The sequence below is a fragment of the Hemiscyllium ocellatum genome, chromosome 10 (assembly GCF_020745735.1).
Source record: "Hemiscyllium ocellatum isolate sHemOce1 chromosome 10, sHemOce1.pat.X.cur, whole genome shotgun sequence".
NCBI lineage: Eukaryota > Metazoa > Chordata > Chondrichthyes > Orectolobiformes > Hemiscylliidae > Hemiscyllium > Hemiscyllium ocellatum.
In genome coordinates this window covers 33,447,871-33,473,468 of record NC_083410.1, presented here as the reverse complement: position 1 = coordinate 33,473,468, position 25,598 = coordinate 33,447,871, and the positions used below count along the sequence as shown (strand labels likewise).

The window sequence follows — 25,598 nt, the reverse complement described above, 5'->3', positions numbered from 1 at the left end:
ATGTTTTGTTGTAAATTTATGTACTTAAGAATTGGACTTTTGTGGCCAGTGGCAGTGTTCCTACCTCTGGGTTAGAGGTCTGGATTCAAGTCCTGCCTGAGTCCAATCATGGTCTCTGCCATGATACCTCTGAGCAGGTTGATTTAAAAATATCTAAAATCTCCAATATAATTTAATTTAAAATCTGGTTGTTTGCTCACCATCTGCTTTCTTCCTTAGTGGTTTATGCCTAAGTAGGACCTGCAAACAAAAAAAGTAATGTATGACTGAAATATTACGTAATTTGTCTGTGAGGAAGCAAATTTAATAATTCACCTCTGCACGTAATCATATCTAAGATCAAAATATTGTATTTGGTAATTTATAAAGTTAGTAATAAGGATTTAGAAATAAAAAGGGTAACTGGCACAAGACCATATGAGGAGAGGCAACTCTTATTCAGTGAAGAGGAAAAATTGAAGATGAATTTTCAAAATACTTTATTTGGGAATTGTGCATTTTAATTGGAATGTTGCAACTGATGCTCGAATATTTAAGGAAAAAAAGAGAGAAAAACCAGCTGATGACAAACATCAAATTCAGCACAGTGTGTCAGTAATGGAGTGTTGCTTGCTTACTTTCATTGCTTAACTTAATTACTTTACAAGTGAAATGAATTTCATTTTCCAGATTAAAATGAAACTGGTTCAAATTAATTTACAGATGTCGGGAATAACAAAGTTGAGTCAAAAGCGACCATTTTCAGAAGATGATGATTCATTTCTTAATGCGTAAGTGCAGTTCTTCAAACAGTTGAAATTTTAAACTTGTAGTAAGCATTCCTTCTGAGTTTACAAGATGAATAGTTAAACATTTGATTTTCAATGCATTAGATTGTTTTAATTTGTTTTGTTTAAAATGTAATCTTTATAAAATTGAATGACACCTACTTACAAGACCTGTTGTGCATCAATCTGCAGTGATAAGCTACTATTTGTATCACAGCTGCAAATGTGTTGCTGGTCAAAGCACAGCAGGCCAGGCAGCATCTCAGGAACAGAGAATTCGACGTTTCGAGCATGAGCCCTTCATCAGGAATATTCCTGATGAAGGGCTCATGCTCGAAACGTCGAATTCTCTGTTCCTGAGATGCTGCTTGGCCTGCTGTGCTTTGACCAGCAACACATTTGCAGCTGTGATCTCCAGCATCTGCAGACCTCATTTTTTACTATTTGTATCAGTCTGTTTTCAGTTAAGAATCAAGTATTTTTAATTAACATTTTTTGTGCTTAATGTTTGCCTTTATATAAATATGTATATGTATTGATATATGAAAACTGCTTAAATGATGAATTTTCAAGATTTTTATTTTGTAAAAATTCATCAACCATAATAATGACTATAAACTAGGACTGAAATTGGCATGTGGTGAGTATCCTTTCTCAACCATCCTCAGTGTAGCAGTCCAAGGCCCCATCAGCTGAATGCCTGAACTTTGCAGAAAATTGCAGCTGGCTGGTAGTGAGAGCCAGACAATTTGTGGGGCACTTGTATCACTGCACTCCTGTGATCTGTCACAGAGAGCCTTTCTCTTCCTGGCACAGTGGGCCTGTGTACATATACTTAAAACAATAAAATGTATTTGAGTGGTTAGGATTAAACAAAGAGATGTAGAAGCAGACTTTGGCCATTCAGCCCATCAAACTTGCTGTGCCATTCAAGAGCTAACGGCTAATCTGATAATTGTCAACTTCGCATTACTTTACTTTTTTTCCCCCTTAATCCTTGATTCTCTTCCTGATTTAAAACTGAGTATTTCAGTCTTGAATATACTTAATGATTCAGTCCACACACTTCTACAGATTCACTACCCTCTGAGAGAAGACATTCCCCGTGACCTCTGTCTTAAAGGATGACTCTTCACCTAAGATTCTGGACCTAGATTCTCCCACAATCAATCTGTCTGCATTTATCCTAACATCTTCCCTAAGGATCTTGCATGTATTAATATGGTCTTCTCTCATTCTTATAAACTCCAAAGCACCCAGACCACTTAACCTCTCCTCATTTAAAAAAAACTCTCAAAACCCACAGTTGGCTAAGTGAACCTACTCTGCACATTTCTGCATTCTTTCTTCATGTCAAATAGTATTCTGATCGGTTCTTTCTGCCGAAATACATAAGCTTAAATTTTCCGACATTATATTCCATAGGTCAAGTTTTTATCCACTCACTTATGCTGGCTGTGGACACTGTGTCATCATCACTGCTTCCTTTCCTACCTATTTTTGTGTCATCTTTGAACTTGGCGCTAGTAAATTCACTTCCATCGTACAGGTCATTAATGTATATTGAACATAATTGTTGGCCCCAACACTGATCACAGTGGCTAAAGTCACCCAAATCTTTTTCAACAAATTCTTATCTCATTCAAAACTGTCATGTAAAGATTGGAGCTAGTTGGCAATGAAAATACTATTTTTTTCTGTCAGGGTAGGGTGTGTTGAGATAGTGGGAAATGGGAGGGAAAAGGCAAAGTGATGTCTAACATCACAAAAAGAGATTTTGGGTGCATAAAGTGATATGTTGATAACCCTGATTTTTTTTTTTGAGCAGGGCCAGTTTGGATCCCATTGCCTTGGGAAACTGTCATAAAGCCACAAGCTACCCTGATACTGACATGGCTGTTCTTCTAAGTGCTTCCAAAATCCCACACATGTTGCAAGTTGAATGAAATGCGTTCCATGAAATGACACTAGAGGCAGTTAGGTCATCAAAATAAGAACAGTATTGGATAGGCATGTGATGGGTCAGGCAGAACAAGCAGAAGTCAACACATGAATGAAGGTGTTAGCCAAATTGGGGTTATCTGATCACTGGCATTAGACTTTTTTATGTGCTGTATCACAGACCATATATGTACTTAGACAAAAATGTGATAATGCCTTCTGTTTAATATATATAAATTGTGAATAGAGATACCCCGTGGGTTTCCTCCAGGTGCTCCGATTTCCTCCCACAGTCCAAAGATATGCAGGTTAGGTGAATTGGCCATGCTAAATTGCCCGTAGTGTTAGGTAAAGGGTAAATGTAGGGGAATGGATGGGCTGCGCTTTGGCGGGTCGGTGTGGACTTGTTGGGCCGAAGGGCCTGTTTCCACACTGTAAGTAAGTAATACTTTTGCTGTAGAGACTTGAGAGTGATGGATTGGGATCAGCTGGTAGTCGAAACCCACAGCCTGTATCGTAGAAATTAGGACTGATCTCTCTGAGCTTGGAGGTCAAGGAATACTTGTGTTGGGGCCGTTACTGTAAACCCTAAATAAAAGAAATGCATAACACCTTGAACTATATTTGTTTTATCCTGACAGTGAGATATGATTATCTGCTAAGAACTGGGGTTTAATGATGTACTACAAATGATTGATAATTTCAAAATTCTACAATGAAATCGAATGTTTTGCAGCATTACCCAAGAATTATTCTAGATTGTTCTTTTTCACCCTGTACAATACTAATGGGCAGAAAAAAAACCATGTTTTTATATTGAATTATCCAGACACATTTCCAAGCATGCTGTTTGGATGGGGCAATACTGGCTGATTTTCCTGATTTAGGTAGTATCAATCGAGTTAGTAGTAAATATCCTGGTTGCTCTGATTCAGCAAACAAAAATCTTTTGTAAAGAATCCAGTTAACCCTCGATGGAAAGTATAGACAGTTAAATTTGATGATGTTTCTGCAATTGAATCGGCTGGATGGTTTCTTTCCTAAGCTGTAGCTCAAGAATAGGTGACTTGAATGAGTTAGCTTTCGCAGTGTACAGTATGGCGGTTGTCCACAGAGCATGAGTCACTGCATTTGGAAAAGAAAGAGAATGGAATGGAAAGTATTCTTTTATCTGACATTATTTTCTATTGAATTGGCTATAATTATCTTTGCATAGAACTTCTGAATCTGATTCTGAAGAAGAGGAGGAGGAAGAATGGATTCCAAAAAATAAAATTGCAAGGAAACCAAAGAAATCTACAGCAAAACCAATGATTGCAAAAAGGCAAGTCAAGTCTAAAGCAGGAAGTCCAGGTACAAAAAAGACATCGGTGAAAAGATCTCCAAAAAAGACAGCAGTTAAAAAGAACAAGAAAAAAACACCAGAAAAGACCAAAGTGGATCCTACTGTAATGGTAAGGAAACGTACACAGTCAGGTTTCAAGAGCATATTTACTTTTGGGCATCCTGGTAATGCACTGACATATTGTCTGTGGAATGATAAGATATGAGATCATACAACCAAGATGAGAAATATGGTTGTATCATCTGTGGGAAGTAAAAGTTGCTTCTTGCAAAGTGGAAAATGGGGGAAAAAGAAAAACAAACTCTCCTTTTAATTCAGCTTCAAGCAGCTTGCTTCAGAGTGACTGTCACAAATCTTGATTCCACTATGCCTTTGTTTAGAGATCTCAGTTAATGGTGGGGTAGGGAAAGTCAGCAGAATAAACAAGTATCATATTACCAGCTGTCTGCAATCTGGTACACCAAAGCACCTCTTCTGAGAATGTTATATTTTTTAATCATCCAAAGTTTGCTGTTATCTCTCTTCAGAATTGGTTATTTGTAGAAAAATCCCTGATTGGAAACATTGTCAGTCCCGCTAGATCCAAACAACTGCCACCACCCTCCTCTCTCCACCTACGTTTCATTCATTGCTGGTGATGTATTGTCGTCCTTGGTGAAATTGGTTGAGCAAACACGGCTAGGGAACAAAGCCTGTGACAAAAAGGCAAAATACGGCAGATGCCAGAACTCTGAACTGAAATCGAAACTAGCTCGAGATACTTGGGAGATCATGCAGGGATCTCTGTTGACTAAAAACTGAGTTAACATTTCTGGCTTATAACATTTCAAGACTTGTGACTTCCACTTTATATTGGCAATACCGAACAATGAGCTGCCAAAGGGTTGATGAATAAGGAAAAGACAAAGTTGAGCATTCACATTGTCAATCTTCAGGGAAGTAGGTGCGACAGGATATTTGTATCCAAGCATATTTGAACTCTGGGCGTAAGTTTAATCTATTTTTTTAAAATTAGTTCATGCTAAAATAGGTTTATGTCCCAACATAATGAGTGATATGTTCTTTTACAAAGATTTGCAACTTTGAAATGCTTTAAAATAATTGAAATAATTAAAAAGTTGCCACAATTATAAATAAAGTTAAAATGTTGAATGATGGTGGATAGATCCAAATTGTAAGATCATGCAGAATTGATAAATTAACTTTTAAAATGTGCTCATGGAAACTCCAAGCTGCTGTTTATCCAGTTAAATGTTTTGATTCCCAGTTACATTAATCTGGCAGGACCCTAGATTATGAAGGGGAAAATGTTTGCAGCTCCCACATCTGACTGATAAACAGCAATTGCAGGTTCTATAAAGAGACAGTGCAAGATAGCAGACGATGACGCATCCCTCCCAGATCGTCTCAATGCCTTCTGTGCTCGCTTTGAGCAGAATTTCGGCAGAGAGGTAATACCTATTCTGACTAGTCCTGACGAACCTGGTCCCAACAGTCACTGCATCAGAGGTCAGATTAGTTTTCAGGCCGTGCGCTCAGAGCATGCTCAGAGGCCACTGTCCCTGCCTGTTTCAAGAGGGCCAACATCATCCCTGTGCCTAAGAAGGCTCATGCAGCATGTTTCAATGACTACCGCCCACTGGCCCTTACTTCGATGGTCAAGAAGTGCTTTGAAAGGCTGGTATTGCATTAATCAATTCCAGCATTCCCACTACTCTTGACCCACTCTAATTTGCTTATCGGACCAATAGATCCACGTCGGATGCCGTATCACTTGTCCTTCACTCCTCTCTAGAACATCTTGACACCAAGAACAGCTACATAAAAATCCTACTCATTGATTACAGTTCATCCTTCAAGGCTATTATCCCGCCAAGACTGATTACTAAACTTAATGATCTTGGACTAAGCCCCACTCTCTGCAACTGGATCCTCGGGTTCCTGACCCACAGGCCATAATCAGTGATGATTGGGGATAATATTTCATCCTCACTAATGCTCAACACTAAAGCCCCTCAGGGATACGTACTCAACCCCCTAATGTACTCTCTTTATATCCATGACTGTGTCGCCAGATACCAGACTAATGTCATTTACAAGTTAGCTGATGACACCACCATAGTCGGTCAAATCTCGGATGGTGACGAAACAGACTACAGGCAGGAGGTGAAAGACCTGGAAAAATGGTTCACTGAGAACAACCTAGCTCTCAATGCTGGCAAAATCAAGGAACTCATTATTGACTTTCGGCAAGATGTTACTTATACCTCCTACACATTAATAGCACAGAGGTGGAATGAGTGGAGAGTGTCAAACTCATTGGAGTCGTTATCCACAACAAGCTTTCTTGGACTCTTTATGTGGATGCACTGGTTACTTAGGCCCAATGACGTCATCTCTTCCTCAAGCAGCTGAGGAAATTTGGCAAATTTGGCCAACTGTTACAGGTGTGCCATCCAGTGCATTCTGTCTGGATGTATCGCTACCTGGTATTGCAACTCTGCCATTCAAGATCGGAGACGGTTACAGAGTGGTAAACTTGGCCCAGACAATCACAAAGGCAACCTCCTATCTGTAGAATCCATCGACCAGGCCCGCTGTTGAGGAAAGGCCACCAGCATTCTTGAAAATCCACCCCATCCTGGTAATGCTTTTCTACAACCTCTACCAGCGGGGAGAAGGTTCAGAAGCCTCAACACGCACCAGCTGATTTCAAAATAGTTTCTACCCTACTGTTAGAATATTGAATGGACTCACAAACTCTTAGCAATCACCTGTACCTGTATTTTTGTTTTGCCGATGTTTACTTATTATTTACGTATTTATGCTATTTAACTCTGTGATCTGTCTGTATTGCTCGCAAGACAAAGCTTTTCACTGTGCCTCGGTACAATTGACAATAAATTCAGTTCAATTTATCCTGTTGAAAATGTGTATGTGACTTTTAGTCATACAGCATGGAATCGGACCCTTTGGTCCAACCAGACGGTGCTGAACATAATCCCAAACTAAACTAGTTCCACCTGCCTACTCCTGACCCATATCCCTCCAAATCTTTCCTAATCATGTACTTATCCAAATGTCTTTTAAACGTTGTAATTGTACCCACATCTAACACTTCCTCAAGAAGTTCATTGCAGACGTAAGCCACTCTTTGTGTTTAAAAAAAATTGCCTCTCAATGCCTTTTTAAAATCTATCTCCTCTCACCTTAAAAATGTGCCCCAGAGTCTTGAAATCCCCCATCCAGAGAAAAGACAACTCTCATTAACTGCATGTATACCTCTCATTGTTTTATAAACTTCTATCAGGTTGCCTCTCAATCTCCGACACTCCAGTGAAAAAAATTTCAGCCTATCCAGCCTTCGTTTACAACTCGAACCTTCCATACACCTTAACATCCTGGTAAATCTCTACTGAATTCTCCCCAGCTTGATAATGTCCTTCCTATATTGGGCGACCAGAATTGGACATAGTATTCCAGAAGAGGCCTCACCACTGTCCTGTACAACCTCCAACACGACTTCACAACTCCTATGCTCAAAGGACTTATACACTTAACGGTAAGGTCCTCTGCACAAAGAGACCTTGGTGTGCAGGTTCATAGCTCCTTGAAAGTGGAGTCACAGGTAGATAGGATAGTGAAGAAGGCGTTTGGTATACTTTCGTTTATTGGTCAAAGTATTGAGTACAGGAGTTGGGAGGCCATGTTGCAGCTGTACAGGACATTGGCTAGGCCACTGTTGGAATATTGCATGCAATTCTGGTTTCGTTCCTATCGAAAAGATGTTGTGAAACTTGAAAGGGTTCAGAAAAGATTTATGAGAATGTTGCCAGGGTTGGAGGATTTGAGCTACAGGGAGAAGCTGAACAGGCTGGGGCTGTTTTCCCTGGAGTGTCAGAGGCTGAGGGGTAACCTTATAGAGATTTACAAAATTATGAGGAGCATGGATAGGATAAATAGACAAAATCTTTTCCCTGGGGTCGGGAAGTCCAGAACTAGATGGCATAGGTTTAGGGTGAGAGGGGAACGATATAAAAGAGACCTAAGGGGCAACATTTTCACGCAGAGGGTGGTACATGTATGGAATGAGCTGCCAGAGGAAGTGGAGGTGGCTGGTAAAATTACAACATTTAACAAGCATTTGGATGGGTGTATGAATAGGAAGGGTTTGGGGGGATATGGACCAGGTGGGACCAGGTTGCGTTGGGATATCTGGTTGGCATGGATAGTTTGGACTGAAGGGCCTGTTTCCATGCTGTACATCTCTATGATTATGACTGAGCAATGAAGGCAAGTGTGCCAAACACCTTTATAAACAACATTGACTATATCTGATGCAAACGTCAAAGAATTATGTACCTATACCCGAGGTCCCTCCATTCTACAACACGATCCTACCATTAATTCGATAAGTTCTGTCCTTGTTTGTTGTGCAAAAATGCAATACCTTGCCTTTATCTAGATGGAATTCCATCTGCTATTTATCAGCCTATTTGATCAAGATTCTTTTGTGACCTTAAAAATCCTTCTTCACTGTCTACTATGCCAACAATTTTGATGTTGTCCACAAACTTACTAACCATACCTTCTACATGCTCATCCAAATCATTTAAATAACTGACAAACAAAAGAGGACCCAGAGCTGATCCCTGTGGAACACCGTTGGTCACAGGCATCCAGTCCAAAAAGCAACCCTCCACTATTACTCAATCTTCTACCTTTAAGCCAATTATGTATCCAATTGGCAAGCTCACCCTGAATCCCATGTGACCTAACTTTACTAATTAGTCTACCATGCAGGACCTTGTCAAAGGCTTTATTAAAGTCCAGATAAACAGCATCTACTGCATTGCTGCCATCAATCTTTTTGGTAATATTATCAAAAAACTCACTCAGGCTGGTGAGACACGATATTTCTTGCAGAAAACCATGCTGATTGTCCCTAATCAATTTCTGCCCCTCTAAATATCCATAAATCCTATCTTTTGTAATCACCTCCAAAAATTTACCAACAACTGAAGTCTGACTCAGATCTATAGTTTCCTGGTTTCTCCTTACAACCTTTCTTAAACAGGGACAGCATTAGCCACCCTCCGGTCATAAGGCACCTCACCTACAGTTAAAGATGATGCAAATATTTCTGCAAAGGGTTTCACAGTTTCCTCTGTTACTTCCCATAATATCTGGGATACATTTAGATCTGATCCAGGAGATTTATCCACTTTTATATTCCTTAAGACCACCTGAACATTGTCTTCTATAATGTGAACTGTTTTGAAAACATCAAAGTTTATTTCTCTGCATTCTCTAGACACCATTTCTTTCTCCACTGTAAAAACTGACTTGAAATATTCACTTAGTATCTCTCCCATCTTCTCGGATTCAGCACAGAGACGACCTCCTTGATCTTTAAGAGGCCCTACCCTGTCTCTAATTACATCTTGCGTTTAATGTATTTATATAACCTCTTTGGATTATCCTTAACTTTATCTGTCAATGTTATCTCATACACCCTCTTTGTCTTCCTGATTTCTTTCTTAAGCACACCCCTTTGAGAATATAAGTGAGGATGGTTTTGATATTGCTGTTCCCATTCCATCACCGTTGAATCAACACACACATGAATAATGGGTGCTGGATTTTCTGGATTGTGATAAGAGGTCCAATTAGGCATTCATGATTTCAAGAGTTGGGAATTGCAAGGGATAAAAAAGTAACAGGAGAGCAGGAGTCAGTTCTCCTTTTGTAGATCATTGTTGATATTCTGACTAAACTCAGGAAACAAAGTGTAGTGTGTGCCATTTGATTTTGTTTTTTGGAAGTAGTGAAATTGATTGGTTAGGTTTGTCAAGAATTAACACTAAACTGTAAATGTTTTCAAATGATTTGCTTCATCTCCGTATATCTCATGTGCTGTTTATCTGACAGGGTCAACCACCAGTATTGAATAACAATGAAGATAAATTATCTTTGCAAATTAAGCAAAATTTTAAAAACGTGGAACAGATGATTCCTCAACCTGCAATACAAATTAAAAAAGAAAATGAACATTGTGTGGTTAAAGTGGAGCAACCATCAACAAGCACACATTTGGATAACAGGAAAATCAAGGAAGAACCGGATGTGTCTTTCACATGGGAAGAACCAGCTTTAAAAAAGCAGAAGACTGAGAATTGTCCAGATGGGAAGCCAGTAAAACTACAAAGAGGATGTGTAGAAATTGGGGAAACGCAAATGAACTGGAATATAACCCAGGTATGCGCATCAGTTGATCTTAATGAATGATAGAGCAGACTTGAAAGGCTCGTTTATTCATGTCCCTAATGTTTATGTTCCATTAATGTTTATGTGATGAGCACATGAGGATTAGTATTATTGTCAAAGTTAGAGTTTTGAAGAGTTTTAAAAAAATAAATAGTTGCAGTAATACAGATTTATCTTGTGTGCTTGAATTACCTTTAGTATTCAGTTCACAGGATATTATAAAATGAGGTAGAACATGTGTTGCATCGCTGCTTATCTGACACGAGAGTCCCTAAAGTATTCATTGCCTCACTACTGACTTGTTACTCCACACTGTGTTGTTTACACCAAATAATTGCTTGATATGAAAAGGTTACAGCAGTGTAAAACCAAAACCTATTTTACACATTGACTTCTGAATTCCAGCACTGCGTCCAACTTAAAGCTATAACTTGATTTTAAATTAATCCATGCTTCTCCTTTACAACAGATGCTATAGCTGATTAGTTATGTAGTGGACTGAGTAGTTCTGAGGGTTGAATGCTCAAGTCCCACCATGGCAATTGGTAAGCTTCAGTGAATTTGTTGGTTTCAATTAAGTCAACTGTCATCTTGATATAGTTACCCACATCCAAAAAATACTACTTTTTAAAAAAGAAAATGCCTCCTTTGTTGTATCCTTCCAAAATTATTTATTCAGAGTATGGTCTCTTTGGATTTCAACCCCTGTATGTATTGGCAGCCCATTCAATTTAAGTTCTTCCCAATGCCCCATTTGTTTTCTGCATACTACTGTTGTTAAACAGTAGCTGGGATGGGCAGCCTTTGTGATTCCAGGAAATGGATAATTTGCTCAAAAATAGTGCTCTTGTTGGTAATTTCACTTTTTAGAACAGCCAAAATATTATCAGCTAAATCTGCTTCTTTTTGTTACACTATGGCTGTGGTGGAAAAGGGTGGGGTGAGTTTGGGATGAAGCCATTGTTGCAATCTCTTTTTGAGAGATTCAAGCTTTCAGTTGTTAGCTGAAAGAATGATCTGACCAGACTTTACATTTTAAATTTACTGTTAATAAATTACTAAAATAAACTATGACAAAACTTTTGACAGTCTCCTTATGCACCTATTGCACCCTCCATAGAATTAGCCCTTTTAGCGAACACCATTATTTTTACCTTCCAATGGGTTCCTATTTTCCTCATTTTGCCCAGTTGTAAGTTTGCCTGGCTCTGTCTGGGCACCACCTTCAGTTTTTGAAACATATCTTAAAATAACCACTGGCAGTAGCCTATTCTGATGATTCTTCTCACCCCTGGCCATGTCAGAATGAGTGTCCTAGAATTTGGAGAAAGCTACAAGATGTGGCTTACTGATTAGAGGTCATCCTTGTCTAATATTTGGCTTATGTAGCTCACAAGGCCAAGTGCCTTTTACTGTTGACCACACTGAACCTTGACCTGTTCATTTATTTGTAATATAGTATGTAAACTGATCTCAAAATAGGTTTCTTCTGCTGTGTTCCTCAAAGAATTTAAAATATTAGTCATCTATCCATGTAGAAATACTAATTAGCTACCCTGAATTGCAAGTTGCTCATGTAATAGGAGTAAATGGATAAATTATAGCACACAATACCTCTAACACCTTTCTGTGATGTTGGGAGATTCACTATTCGTTCCTTGTAAACCCCATTGTCTTCAAGTGTAAATACCTTGCTTCATCTTCACAGCTCACAATCTACGTTCCTTTGATTTCTAACTATCAAATTACTCAGGCTTACTATTGGGCAGACAACAGGTCACTTGACCTCCTTCATCTATGCTCTGGCATTTTTTAATTTAATCTTCAAGGCCTCCTATTTGTTACAGTAAGTGCAAGTGTTACATTGCACTTGCAATGGAGCATTGGACCAACTTCTCTTGATTGACCTAACATGTATGATACCGTGAGATGTTTATATATTTTCAATAATCTTCTAATCTAAGGAGGCAATAATGTGTGTAGCAGTGTGACTCCAGTGTTACTTGAACCCATAGATATATTAATAGGACCTGTTGTACCTCTAGGTTTTGTCTGAGAGGACAAATACAGATGCATGGGCTTGTGCAAATGTCATTCGTCTATTTAAGGAAGAAAACACTATTCCATTTATTGCCCGATATCGAAAAGAACTTACCAATAACATGGACGCTGATACTTTACGAGAAGTACAACAGACACTCGAAGAATTGACGTAAGAAACTTGAGCAATAAAGAAACATTGTACTATGTCCTCCCTTAAACAATATTTTTTTTTTGTTTTGAAGAGTTTCTTCAAATATGGTTTCTTTGAGGTTTTTTTTTGAGAAATATTTGCCTATAGTTGTAGATTTAATTATAGAAGCAAGTATTAAATGGAGTTTGCCTACTTTTTCTTTTGGCTTTTTTAGTGCAGTAATAAAAGTTTGGATCTAGTTATATGAATGTTATTATTTTGAACTTACTGAGGAAAACTAAACTAAAAGTATGTTATGCAATTAAAACCAGAAATAACATCCCAGGATAGAAGGATTGACAATCTACAAAATTCAGAAAGATGACTTTAAGGTATTTTAGTTCACCCAAGTAACAACATTAGCATTTGTGTTCGTAATCCATGGGCATTAATTTTGATTGGATACAGTGCAAATGTAGTCTGTATCTAACAAAATATAATTAAAATGCACAACTATTTGTGATAAGTTGAAGGTATTTGGTTTTCTTAAGTTGAAGTTTTGAGTAACTGAAATGAAGATCAGAACTTTTTGAGGCAAAGGATGAATTGGATATTGACGTTCTTCCACAGTGGCTGACTGCTGTTTTCTGGATATTGTAGTTGTTTCATCTTGTACCAGAAGATGGCATTCTGCACAATCCTTTTCTTCCATTCATGATCCCCACTCCTGACCTGCAGAGTATCTGAAAAGCCCTCTTCTGGCAGCTCAGTACCTTCCCAGTTTTGGGCGTTAAACAGCTTCAGCCAAGTCTTTTGTGTTGCCAGCAATCATCAGGTCAGGTTGAGTTTTATTAAATTACCTGTTTGATGGGAATCAGTTGCACAGACCAGTTTTTGTGTGAAGTCCTTAAACCATTATGTTACTAAAGGTATTTATTTTTTATTTTAGCACAGTAATAAAGAAAGCACACACAGCCATCCAGAAATTAGCAAAAGAAGAAAAACTTACACCATTTTTAAATAAAGCTTTGTTGAACTGCCAGACTGTGGAAGAAGTGGAGCATGTGGTTAGTAAAATAGTTGGTTTGTAAGTGCACATTTCGAAAGGAGTCTGCTTTGTAATCTTTGTAAAAACAAAAGTAAGCTTAGAACATTTGTTTTATTCCTGATTTATTTATTTTAGTTTGTGAATATCTAGTTTCAAAGCAATTTGTCTAAATTACGTTTGATTTATTTAAAATTTGGTTTCAATTGATTCACACAAACTGCCCAGCAGTTGTATGAACTAAATTTCCTATGCACTTTTTTTCTGAATTCACATTTCTGATCCTTTGAATTATTTTTGCATTTCTGATTAGTGGTTATAACTACGAATGGAAACTGAGTAATACTTTTATGTAATAACTATAATCATTTTGCTCGTCATGGCAGAAGTAAGAATTCCAAACGATCACAACAAAATAATACAGGGCACCTTGAATATATTTATTTTTTTATACAGAGAATGGATTGCGAAGCTTGAATGTATGTCACTTCTAGCAAGTGTAAATGACCCACATGATGAGCGTGACTGATTATCTTGCATTAGTTATTAGTTGTTATGGACTAGGCCAGATTACTCATAAACATTCTTAAGCAGGCAGCCCAAACCGTAACTTTGCTATTTGTTTCGGTAAGTGTACAGTGAAATTTATCTGGAGTAGGTTGGGTAGGTTGGCTACCAGGTTTTAAAGTAGACAAAAATTGATTCACAAAATTATGGAATGAAACACAAAGAACAGAATATAGAATACCCACAGAACTCAGTCTATCCAAACTAGACTTAATTATACTGTTCTGAAAACACACACGTGCTTTAGCGCACCCTATAAACCATGGCACAAGTAGGTCAAAACAGCAGTGCACAGAGAGAGAGAGAGCGAGGTTTCCAGCCTCCTTCCATACAGACTCTGCTACAACTGACTGAAAACCAGAATTCAGCTTCCAGGACTGACCACTCCCCTTTCATGATACAGGTTACTTGTAAAGCATAAAAGCTTTGGTCTAAGATCTCATCTGTTTATGTACAAATAAAGGTCCTCCCAATATCCATTTCATTCCTGTACCACTTCAGCTGATTCAGAGTCTGGTCTTTTTTTACGACCCATCTGAAAGAAAGCCAAGTACACTGTATCCTTAAGAAAAGGAATAACTTTTTAGAAAAAGCACTAGCTTTGTGACATGGTGTGGCAGTTACGATACTTTGGATTGTTCATTGTGTTGCCTGGTTGAAGAATCACATTGAACAGCCAACATTTTAATTTAGTTTTTGCAAACATGGGCCAATTAAGTGTGGTTGCCACCCTGCTATTATGAACAACTGAATGAATATGGTGTTTGATAGAGTTAGTGCATTGCTGGGATATGCAGCCTATACACTTGCCATTTTGCTGGGACTGAAATTCAAGACATTGCTTAAATGTGTGGTAGGCAAAATATCTTTTTGGACTGACAGTCGTTCCTGTTAAGGAAAAATACTGCTTGCATAGACGCCGCCCAGTACTGGTGTGAAAAAGCTCGCTTAATCTGTTGTTCAAACTTTGAGATATCAGGGCAGTTTGAGGTAGAGTGAGTAACTTTCAGGTTTGGAAAGGTGGTATTTGGGTCTTTCATGAGTTTGCGTGATTCACAGCAAGCAATTATTAATCAGGATAACTATTGCTACTCAGGATATGCTTGGTGGGCTCTATTTCTGAACCAAGCTTGCAAATGAGCAGATGGTTAAGGTTGTATTTACAGGATTGTTGAAGAGGCCAGTCTTGTAGCATGTGTCGCCACACAATTCCCCTTCTTCAGAACAGGTCACTGAACCCGAATTGTGAACTGGAGTTTCTCTGCACAGATGCCAGACCTGCTGAGTTACTCCAGCAATTTCTGTTTTGGTTTCAGATTTCCAGCAACCGCAGTTCCTTGCTTTAATTTAGGGATATGTTTAAGCCAGAGACATTTTCTGAATTACTTAGGAAGTTGAAGACCCTGCAGTTTACAACTTTTTTTTTGTGGCAGTGCTTCAGCCAATCAGAATTGACTTGCTAACCAATCAGCATCCTTTTTTCTTTGGTATAGATTGTTATGACCATCTGAAATTTAAGTTCTGAGTGTAAAACATAAGCTTTGGCAATACGTTTCTCTTCTTGGCACTGTTAAAGTTGTAGACAACAATATTTTATAACTTTTTAATTTTGTACTTTGATCTGCTAACCCAACCTAGTGCTATACTTGACTCTTTATTTCAAAAACAGATTTAACAAAGTTGTTATGTTTCTGCATAACTTGCAATTTATTTGCTTGAATTACAATTTGCAATCGTCTAAATCATTGCTTGTCTGTTTTCAGTTTGCTCCTTATAAAAGTGGAAGTAAGAAGACAAAAGCTCAGCAGGCACGTCAGCTTGGCTTAGAACCGGCAGCAAATCTACTGATTGACCGTCCGGGAGAACTTAATCTGAATAATTACATTAAAGCAAACATAAAGGGTGAGTTTTCAACTTCAATTTCATTATATCTTTCACTTTAAGTGGCGTAGTTGTGGGGATGGCAGGAAGCTTGAAGTATCATTGTTAGAACAATTGTCATAGGCCCTTAATGATTTTTATGTATTTTATTAAGTCATGATTTTCCTTTTAGCTCTAATGCAGCGAAGAAAATTGTATTCTGCTCTGCGTAGACCAGTTTGTATTGCGAAATAAACTTAGTCAACTTATGTGAGAAACTCCATGCGGAGAGTTGAGACGAAGTGCTCAAGGAGTGTGATGAATTGGACCCAGATGTGTAGATGCCATTAAAATATTTAAAAGTCATATGAATCCTTTTTGTTATTTTAACACTGGTTTTTACAGCATTTATTGTTGAAAGTTAAGGCAATTCTGGGAGTAGGACAGTAGAGTTGGACCATCGGAATTTGTTGCAATATAAGCTGGAGAGAAGGTTTAGATTAGATTCCCCACAGTATGGAAACAGGCCCTTCAGCCCAACAAGTCTGCACCAATCCTCCAAAGAGTAACTCACCCAGACCCGTTCCCCTAACCTATATTTAACCCTGACTAATGCACCTAACACTATGGGCAATTTAGCATGGCCAATTCACCTGAGCTGCACATCTTTGGATTGTGAGAGGAAGCCAGAGGAGACGGGGGATGTACAGACTCCACACAGACAGTCACCCGAGGCTGGAATCGAACCCGGGTCCCTGGCACTGTGAGGCAGCAGTGCTAACCACTGAGCCACCGTGCTGTCTGAGATTGATAAGCATACATGGCTAAATACTTTGTACAATATAATTTGGATACACATTTGTAATGTAGCTCTCTTAATTTTAGTGGGTTCAAGACTAGAATCTGAGCTTTCACTTCAGTGTAACAGAGAGATCTGATGTATTATTGAAGATGTAGTTTGAATGTGAATTTAAACTAATCACCCTGTCCTTAATATCTCTCCATACATAACTTTTGAATTTAGTGCACAGTTTATCTGGTATTTTGTGTTAAGATGGGTATTATAATTTTAAAAGACATTATTCAAAGAATGATATTGGGACCTGTCCTGGATGATACTACTTTAGCAATAGCAACAAGAAATCAGGTTCATTGTAATCAATCTAATTGACATTGATGGACCTTCCTTTGCCCTAACAGATTGCTGTAATTGCCTGATAATAGTCATGGTTCAAAAAGTCGTTCATTGTATGTGATGAATTTGATTTCATCCATCTAAATTTCATCATCAAATTGATGTATTCAAGTTGACTAATCTAAGACTCAAATTTGAACAGAGATGGATGGTACCTTATTTACCTATTCATTGTCAGATCTTGCTGGACCACAAAGCCTTATTGGGTGCTAATTTGTCTGCCAAAGCTGCTCACTATTCAAAGGTCTCTTTAATTTCTTTTAAACTGCTCTTGCCAGTTACATCTACCTTTGTCTTCAACAAGAGCCAAGAGCTCATGAATTCCTTTCAGTATGATTGACACTATCTGATCTGTTGCCTTTGTTGATTTCTTTTGCTGCCATTTCCGCAGATCTATAACCCGTTTGAGCCTTCTGAATTCACTGTGTCTCTCTTGACCCTATTCCCATTAAAATGCTGACCATGCAACTCCCTTTCACAGAGGGCGGCACAACTGAGGGATAAGCGAGGCAGCAGCTATGAGGGTTCAGGAGGGACATAGAATAATAGAATCCTTACATTGCAGATAGAGGCTATTCAATCCATTGAGTCTGCACAGACCCTCCGAAGACCTTCTCACCACCCCGCCATCTCCCTGTAACCCTGCATTTACTATAGCTAACCCACCTAGCCTGCACAACACAGGGCAATATAGCATGGCAAACAACCACTTAACCTGCACATCTTTGTGCTGTGGGAGGAAACCCAAGCAAGCACAGGGAGAATGTGAAAACTCCACACACAGTCACCCGAGGCTGGAATTGAATCTGGGTTCCGGCACTGAGAGGCAACACAGTTAACCACTGAGCCACCATGCCATCCCAACTTGGCAGACAGACAGCAGAAAAAAAAACTGATGCTGAGACAGGTTCTGGCTGCAGGAATTGATAGTGAATGGCTGTTAATTCCACCTAATTGTGTCAGGTTTGACTGTCATGGAGGAATTTATTTACTGCTTGGCAGTAATAATGAAATGAGTGGCTGAATGTATAAATTATACATATTTTGTAAAGGTAGTTACTTTGTCTTTAAAGTAGGTGTAAGGAGTTCTTAGAAATTGGCTTCTGAAAACCATGACGAAAAGCAGACAATTAGACTGTGTTGTGTTCAGAGTTGATCACAAAGTAATTCAAGAAGTCTTGAATTCTCTTGAATTTTGTTGAACCCTCAAAAGGTTTGAAAACTCAAGTGTTTGTAGTGTTGAGCAGGAGACAGGAGGTAAATCACAAGGAGTTCCAGTATATTTGACACTACTTTGTGGAACAGTCAGTCATCACAGTTAACATTTGCAGCCAATGTGTTTGTAATAAAAGCTGACTGAAAGTCCCTTGAGTAAAAATAAAAGTGCCAATAATTAGGGAAAATATATACACAAAGATTTTAAACAAGATAAAAGAAATGTCTGAAGATGAAAATGAGATCGGTTACTATTATCATTTCAGACATGACTTCCTTGAACATTTTTTCTGAACTGAAAGGGTTGAAACCTGAAGTCAGGTTCAGCAGCTGCAATGGCTTCTGTAGTCAAATAGTTGAAGGTTGCTTTCACAGTAGCACTAAGCAGAGAATAGTCCATGGAAGTGTGTGAAGGTTTCTTTGTTCCACTCTTGTGGCTCTAGGCTGTGGCCCATTGTAGCCTAGTTCAGTACACCAGACCATTAACTCCTTTTTGTTTAGGATGCCTTCCTTTGCTTCTCTGTTGAGAAGCAATTGCTGTTTCAAGTTGCCTTGCTGATGGTGTTCAGATTGTTCTCCTCCAGATAGCTTTTGATCATCTTTCTACTTATGGGACTGAATAACAAAGTTTCTTTGTTAATGTTCCTGTAAAATGCCTTGGGATGTTTCACTTTATTAAAAGTGCTAAAGATTACCAGTAGTATTAGAGCTGAAAATGTGTTGCTGGAAAAGCACAGCAGGTCAGGCAGCATCCAAGGGACAGGAGAATCGACGTTTCGGGCATGAGCCCTTCTTCAGGAATGAGGAGAGTGTGCCAAGCAGGCTAAGATAAAAGGTAGGGAGGAGGGACTTGGGGGAGGGGCGTCGGAAATGCGATAGTGGAAGGAGGTTAAGGTGAGGGTGATAGGCCGGAGTGGGGTGGAGGCGGAGAGGTCAGGAAGAAGATTGCAGGTTAGGAAGGTGGTGCTGAGTTCGAGGGTTGGGACTGAGACAAGGTGGGGGGAAGGGAAATGAGGAAACTGGAGAAATCTGAGTTCATCCCTTGTGGTTGGAAGGTTCTTAGCGGAAGATGAGGCCCTCTTCCTCCAGCCGTCATGTTGCTATGGTCTGGCGATGGAGGAGTCCAAGGACCTGCATGTCCTTGGTGGAGGGGGAGTTGAAGTGTTGAGCCACGGGGTGGTTGGGTTGGTTGGGTCAGGGTATCCCAAAGGTATTCTCTGAAACGTTTCGCAAGTAGGTGGCCTGTCTCCCCAATATAGAGGAGGCCACATCGGGTGCAGCGGATGCAGTAAATGATGTGTGTGGAGGTGCAGGTGAATTTGTGGCGGATATGGAAGGATCTCTTGGGGCCTTGGAGAGAAGTAAGGGAGGAGGTGTGGGCGCAAGTTTTGCATTTCTTGCGGTTGCAGAGGAAGGTGCCGGGAGTGGAGGCTGGGTTGGTAGGAGGTGTGGACCTGACGAGGGAGTCACGGAGGGAGTGGTCTTTTCTGAACGCTGATAGGGGAGGGGAGGGAAATATATCTCTGGTGGGGTCCGTTTGGAGGTGGCGGAAATGACGACGGATGATGTGATGCATATGGAGGTTGGTGGGGTGGTAGGTGAGGACCAGTGGGGTTCTGTCCTGGTAGCGATTGGAGGGCCGGGGCTCAAGGGCGGAGAAGCGGGAAGTGGAGGAGATGCGATGGAGAGCATAGTCGATCACGTCTGGGGGGGAAATTGCGGTCTTTGAAGAAGGAGGCCATCTGGGTTGTTCGGTATTAGAACTGGTCCTCCTGGGAGCAGATGCGGCAGAGACGAAGGAATTGGGAATATTTGATGGCGTTTTTACAGAGGGCAGGGTGGGAGGAGGTGTAGTCTAGGTAGCTGTGGGAGTCGGTCACCGGGAGTCGGTCACCCCCACTCCGGCCTATCACCCTCACCTTAACCTCCTTCCACCTATCGCATTTCCGACGCCCCTTCCCCAAGTCCCTCCTCCCTACCTTTTATCTTAGCCTGTTTGGCACACTCTCCTCATTCCTGAAGAAGGGCTCATGCCCGAAATGTCGATTCCCCTGTCCCTTGGATGCTGCCTGACCTGCTGCGCTTTTCCAGCAACACATTTTCAGCTCTGATCTCCAGTATCTGCAGTCCTCACTTTCTCCTACCAGTAGTATTAGTACTACAAGTACACTTATTTATTCCTGCTTCTTTCTTCCTTTTTTGTTTTTGACTGTTGGACAAAGTATGGCATATGCTTGCTCCGTTTTCTTAGTTATTAAGTTGCCTCCTATTGGTGCTATTACAACAATGATAACTTGCGCTATTTTGTTTAATCATGACTCTAGTGTCCAGTTTTACGTGATGCAGGTTAGAATTATTTTGTTGAGTTACACCTTTAGTCCTCCAGGGGTCAGTCTTTGGCAAATAATTCAGTACAGAGAAAAGGTTAATGTTATTAGTTGTAGATCCAACTAAATTCTGAGAAAAATAAGGGCACCTAATATCAATTTGCTAATGCAGTGAATTCAAATGAGTTAAAGTTAATGATATTGAATAGAAAATTAACTCTTATTTTAGGGAAAAAAATTGATATATATCCTAAGTTGCATTTTTATTTAAGAGTTTTTGGCTTAGTATATAGTTAGTTTAGTTCTTAGCATTACTGTCAAGCATACTGTATGGGGCAAATAAAGTTGTTGTTGTTCAGAACAGCTGTTATGTATGGTAAGCCAAATATACTGAAGTTTAATTTGACTGATTATTCATTCTGCCCAGTTTTGGCTATATTGTGGTGAGATTAAACTTTTAAAAATGTTCTTATGTTACATTGATCCAATTAGACAGATTCTTGGAAATTTGGCTGCCATTTTGTCACAGTGACTGTGTGAGGCTCATTCCAAGAGTATCATTTGTTCATCAACAGGAAAGCACTGGCCACTGTATAACACAAGAATACTTTGCTGTGGAGAAATAATGGAATTCTGTTTATTTCCTTTGTTATATGAAGAATGTTTAACTTGGCCTGATGCAAGTTGCTACTTGCCTTTTTGTGCAATAACATCTTAAAATTAATTGTAAACTTTTTTAGAGCAATGATGAGTATAGTTTTGTACTTGCAAGCTCCTCTTATGTGCAGACCTGAGATTTTGAGTCTGTTTTGCTGTTTAATAATCCAGATTGCCAACTCCTGTTCATGCCTTTCTTTAATCTGTCTTTTTTGATCTCCATACTATCTCTAAGTTAAAAAGGATTGACGACCAACACCTCTGTATTTCAAATTAATATCCTTTCTAGATGCATTTCGCCTTTACTAATCACACAAACCTACCCTCCCCCCAACACAAACTCTTCCTAAGTCAACAAACTACTTAACTGCAGTATCATCCCCACCTTTGATCATCTTGTCCTAATTAAAACACTTCTTCTGTCTCATCCTGTCATGACTGTCATTTCCACTCCCTTAGGTTCAGAGGAGGTGCAAAGATGGACAACCAGATTAGCCACTTACTGAAGGTTTGGCTGGACTGCATAAATTGCTATCGTCCTGCTCTTATCTGCTAAAACTACTCATTATTTCAAGATCATTCTGAAATGCAAAAATAACTATTAGTTTTTCTTGTCCAAAATAGTCATTTGAAATCCCGCTTCCTCTATGACCCTTATACTGTCCCCTTCAACACGCATGAACTCCTTCAGATTTAAGATCTCTATTCATTTTGCTATATTGCTTCCGTCATGCTCCCTGCATCCCTCCAAGCCAAACTTAGCCTGGAGTTGCTCAAAAGATCACAAAATTTCACAAAAGATCATACTGGACTTGAAAAGTTAACTCCTTGTTTTTCCACAAGGGCCCAAGATTTAGAGGGGTTTTGAGGAAAGTTTGTTTTTTGCTCAGAGGTTGCTGGAAATCTGGAATGTCTGACCTGTATGGGCGGGAAACCTTGCAACCTTTAAAACGTGGATGAGCACTCACTGCTTTTTAAGGCTATGGGCCAAGTGCTGGAAAGTGTGATTAGTGTAAGTAGGTGGGTGCAGACTTGATGGGTTGAAGAACCTCTTCTCTTCTTTATGACTCCCTGACTCTCTGAGGGGGATTCAAAACCAAAGATGAGAATTTTGAAGTAAAAGCATTGTTCACAATCTAGTGAGTTAACTAGTAAAGAAGTGATAGCTGCATGTGCTTTGGCATAAGTGAAAAGAGTGGCAGTGGAGTTTTTCCAATTACCTCAGGTTTGCAGAGGGTAGAATATAGCTATGTTTGGGAATAGTTAAGTCCAGAAAGGAGGCCTGGTCGAAACTTTCATCAGATGACAGGATTAGGTCAGATTGGGATGTCAGGTTAGCATGAATGAGCGGACCAAAGAGTCCGTTTCCATGTTATATGACTATGACTCTATGAGCTGAGTGTATGAGGAATGTAGTAGGGTGATGTTAGGAAGATGAAAATTGTTGGTATTCATAATGGCAGGAGTAACGAGTCCACTGAACAAAAGCCTTTCACTGAGTCAAAGAAGCAGGTCTGCATTCTGAGCACTTGCATGATTTTTTTTGCCTTTCGTTTGTTACGCCTGCCCAGTTTCCACTGATATCTCTGCTTACTTTTATTGACAAGTTGCAAGAAGCCTGGGAAATGCACGTAATTGGTGTTAAATTTGAAGGGTTTAGATCAGATTGGTGCTGGAAAAGCACACAAATCAGGCAACATCCGAGGAACAGGAAAATCGTCGTTTCGGGCAAAAGCCCGTCATCAGGAATAGAGGCAGGAAGCCTCCAGGGTGGAGAGAGAAATTGGGGGGTGTGGGGCTGGGGAGAAGGTAGTAAAGAGTACAATAGGTGAATGGGGGTGGGAATGGAGGCGATAGATCAGTGAGGAGGGTGGGGGAAGGTAGCAAAGAGATTTAAATTTGAAGAGCCAAGTTTAAAAAAACAAACTGTTCTCTGCCTTTTCACATGTGTTTGACATTTCACTTTGGTTGCTTAGCTACTTGCTTGTGTGTGCCCCAAACCGTTTGCAACCTTGGCATCATATTTGATCCTTCAAATGAGCATCTGATCCTGTGTCCACACCATCACCAAAACTGTCTGCTTCCAACTCTGTAACCCTGCCTGCCTGTCCCAGGCCTCAGTTTGTGGCTGGCTAGTTTCTAGTCTTTCGCCTTCTGCAAACTGGAGCTCATACATAATTCTGCTTCCCATACCCTAACTGTCATCATCTTCTATTTTACCCCTATACCTGCTGGTGGACATTGCGGCAACACCTAGATTTTAAAAGTCTCATCTTTGACCTCAACCCTGCCTACCCCAATAATGTTATCTAATCGCCGGCACCTTGAGATACATGCACTATTGTAATTCTGGAGTCTTAAGCATCCTTGATTTTAATTCTATGCCATGGTGATTGTATTTTCAGGTACCTAAGCCCTAAACTTTGAAATTCACTCTATGAACCTCCGAACATAATTTTCCTCCTTTAAAACACTGATTAGAACCTGCCACTTTGACTGACTGCTCATCCGCCCTTTTGTGACTCGGTAACATATTTTGTTTTTATAAAGCCTCTGTGAATTGCCCTTGCCTGTTTTATTAGGTTAATGTGCTAATTATAAACTACAAGTTGTTGTGTTGCAATTCTCGTTGCTGCATCAATTCTGGTCTTTCCTGGTTGGATTATAATCTGGTGTTGTCTGATTTTTAAATTTGTCCTCCACTGGCAGTGTCTTCAACTGCTACTGTTTTAGAAATCACTTCCTACACCTGTCTTTTTAAGAAGCTCCTTAAAACTACCTTTTAGACCAAGCTTTTGGCCACCTTTTCTAATTCCTCCTGTGGTAGGCTATAAACTTCCTATGAAGTATCTTGGGAGGTTTCAGTATGTTAATGGCAGTGTATAAGTGTAAAAATTAGAAGCTTGAGTTACACAGAACAATTGATAATTGAAATTAAACACTTGACTTTTGAGTATTTTAAAATTTGGACTGTTTGTTTATAGTGCAGAGGCTAGGGTGAAGTATTTTGAAATTAATTTATTACAAGGAGATGAAATGGCTGCGGTTGGATAATTATTTAAAGTGTTATTCTCTTTTTTAAAAAAAAAAATGCAATTCCTATCAACTTTGGGCACTAAAAAGTATTCTCGTTCTCACCTGATCAATGTTTGCATCATTTAACATGCTTTAATTTATCTTTGCAAGAGTGTCCTTAACATTTTTTTAAAAAGTCCATCATGGAAGTACACCCTGATAAAAGTGGGTAGAGTTTTAAAAAAATCAGTCATAGCTTTGGAGGACAGGCCTAAAAAAAAAGGAAAGGGGAGGAATTTCGAGAAGGAAGAAAAAAATGTGGAGTCTAGATAATTTTCAGTGATGAACTTGAGAGGAAGGGAAATGCATAAAAGATGAAATTAAGGGATTAGTGTGTTCTGGGAAATGGGTTGGTGAATGATATGGAATTCTTTGTCATAGAAAGGACATAGAATTGGAAGCTCACTGTTTGAATTGGGTAGTGAGGCTATGTGTAGTCTTGATCAACTTGAGAGGGATTTTAAATTGATGGCTACAGCACAGAGTTTTGGCAGGGGCAAGGTGATAGCAATGATGAGTGATCAGGAGCTTTCGTTGGTGACCCCTGTGATCCAGACAGTAGCTAGGCTATGTCAGTGTACAAAAGTGACTGAATCTTCCAAATTTTCACTTGATCTTTCTAAGCAACATGCCAAAGATTTTATTTTGTGCCTGTTACTGCTATTATGTGTGTCGTAATTGTAAATAAGCGATGTGTCTCCTTTTTTTTCTTGCCCATAAACTAATGTTCCAAATAGAAAGTTTTAACTTGGCATGAAAACAATTCTACATAGGACTCTTTTATTTCAGCACTTCATATCCTATTAGTCTTTCAATCCATAAAGTGGGTGATTGAAACTTTTTCCTCCCTATAGATTTGTATTTCAGAGTTTGCAGAGCATTGCATAATATCTTACCTCTATTACATGGAACAAAAATCTGGTTGATCTAAAGAGTGTATGCATTTGAGTATACATAAAATGAACTCCATATGCTTTTTCTCTGCAGAATATAATATAGGGGGGCTAGATATATTTTTTTTGCATCCTGTTATATGTTCAGACATTTTGTTCTAAAAGAGATTTATGTAATTCTGGAATTTCAATATCTACAGTCTACCAATGTGACAAGGAAAATGTCCACCTCATTAACAACTCTACATGAGGTCTTATTTACTGTGGTAGG

At 39.3% G+C, this 25,598-nt stretch overlaps 1 protein-coding gene across 1 annotated transcript in view; it reads left to right on the top strand.

Annotated features, from left to right (window-relative positions):
• Positions 1 to 25,598, top strand: part of srbd1 (S1 RNA binding domain 1) — a 265,465-nt gene that overhangs the window by 5,173 nt on the left and 234,694 nt on the right. The window contains exons 2-7 of the mRNA XM_060830869.1: positions 703 to 770; positions 3,925 to 4,162; positions 9,985 to 10,311; positions 12,366 to 12,532; positions 13,443 to 13,560; positions 15,869 to 16,007. Coding sequence (XP_060686852.1) covers positions 703 to 770; positions 3,925 to 4,162; positions 9,985 to 10,311; positions 12,366 to 12,532; positions 13,443 to 13,560; positions 15,869 to 16,007 — 1,057 coding nt within the window. The remainder of the gene's footprint in view (positions 1 to 702; positions 771 to 3,924; positions 4,163 to 9,984; positions 10,312 to 12,365; positions 12,533 to 13,442; positions 13,561 to 15,868; positions 16,008 to 25,598) is intronic.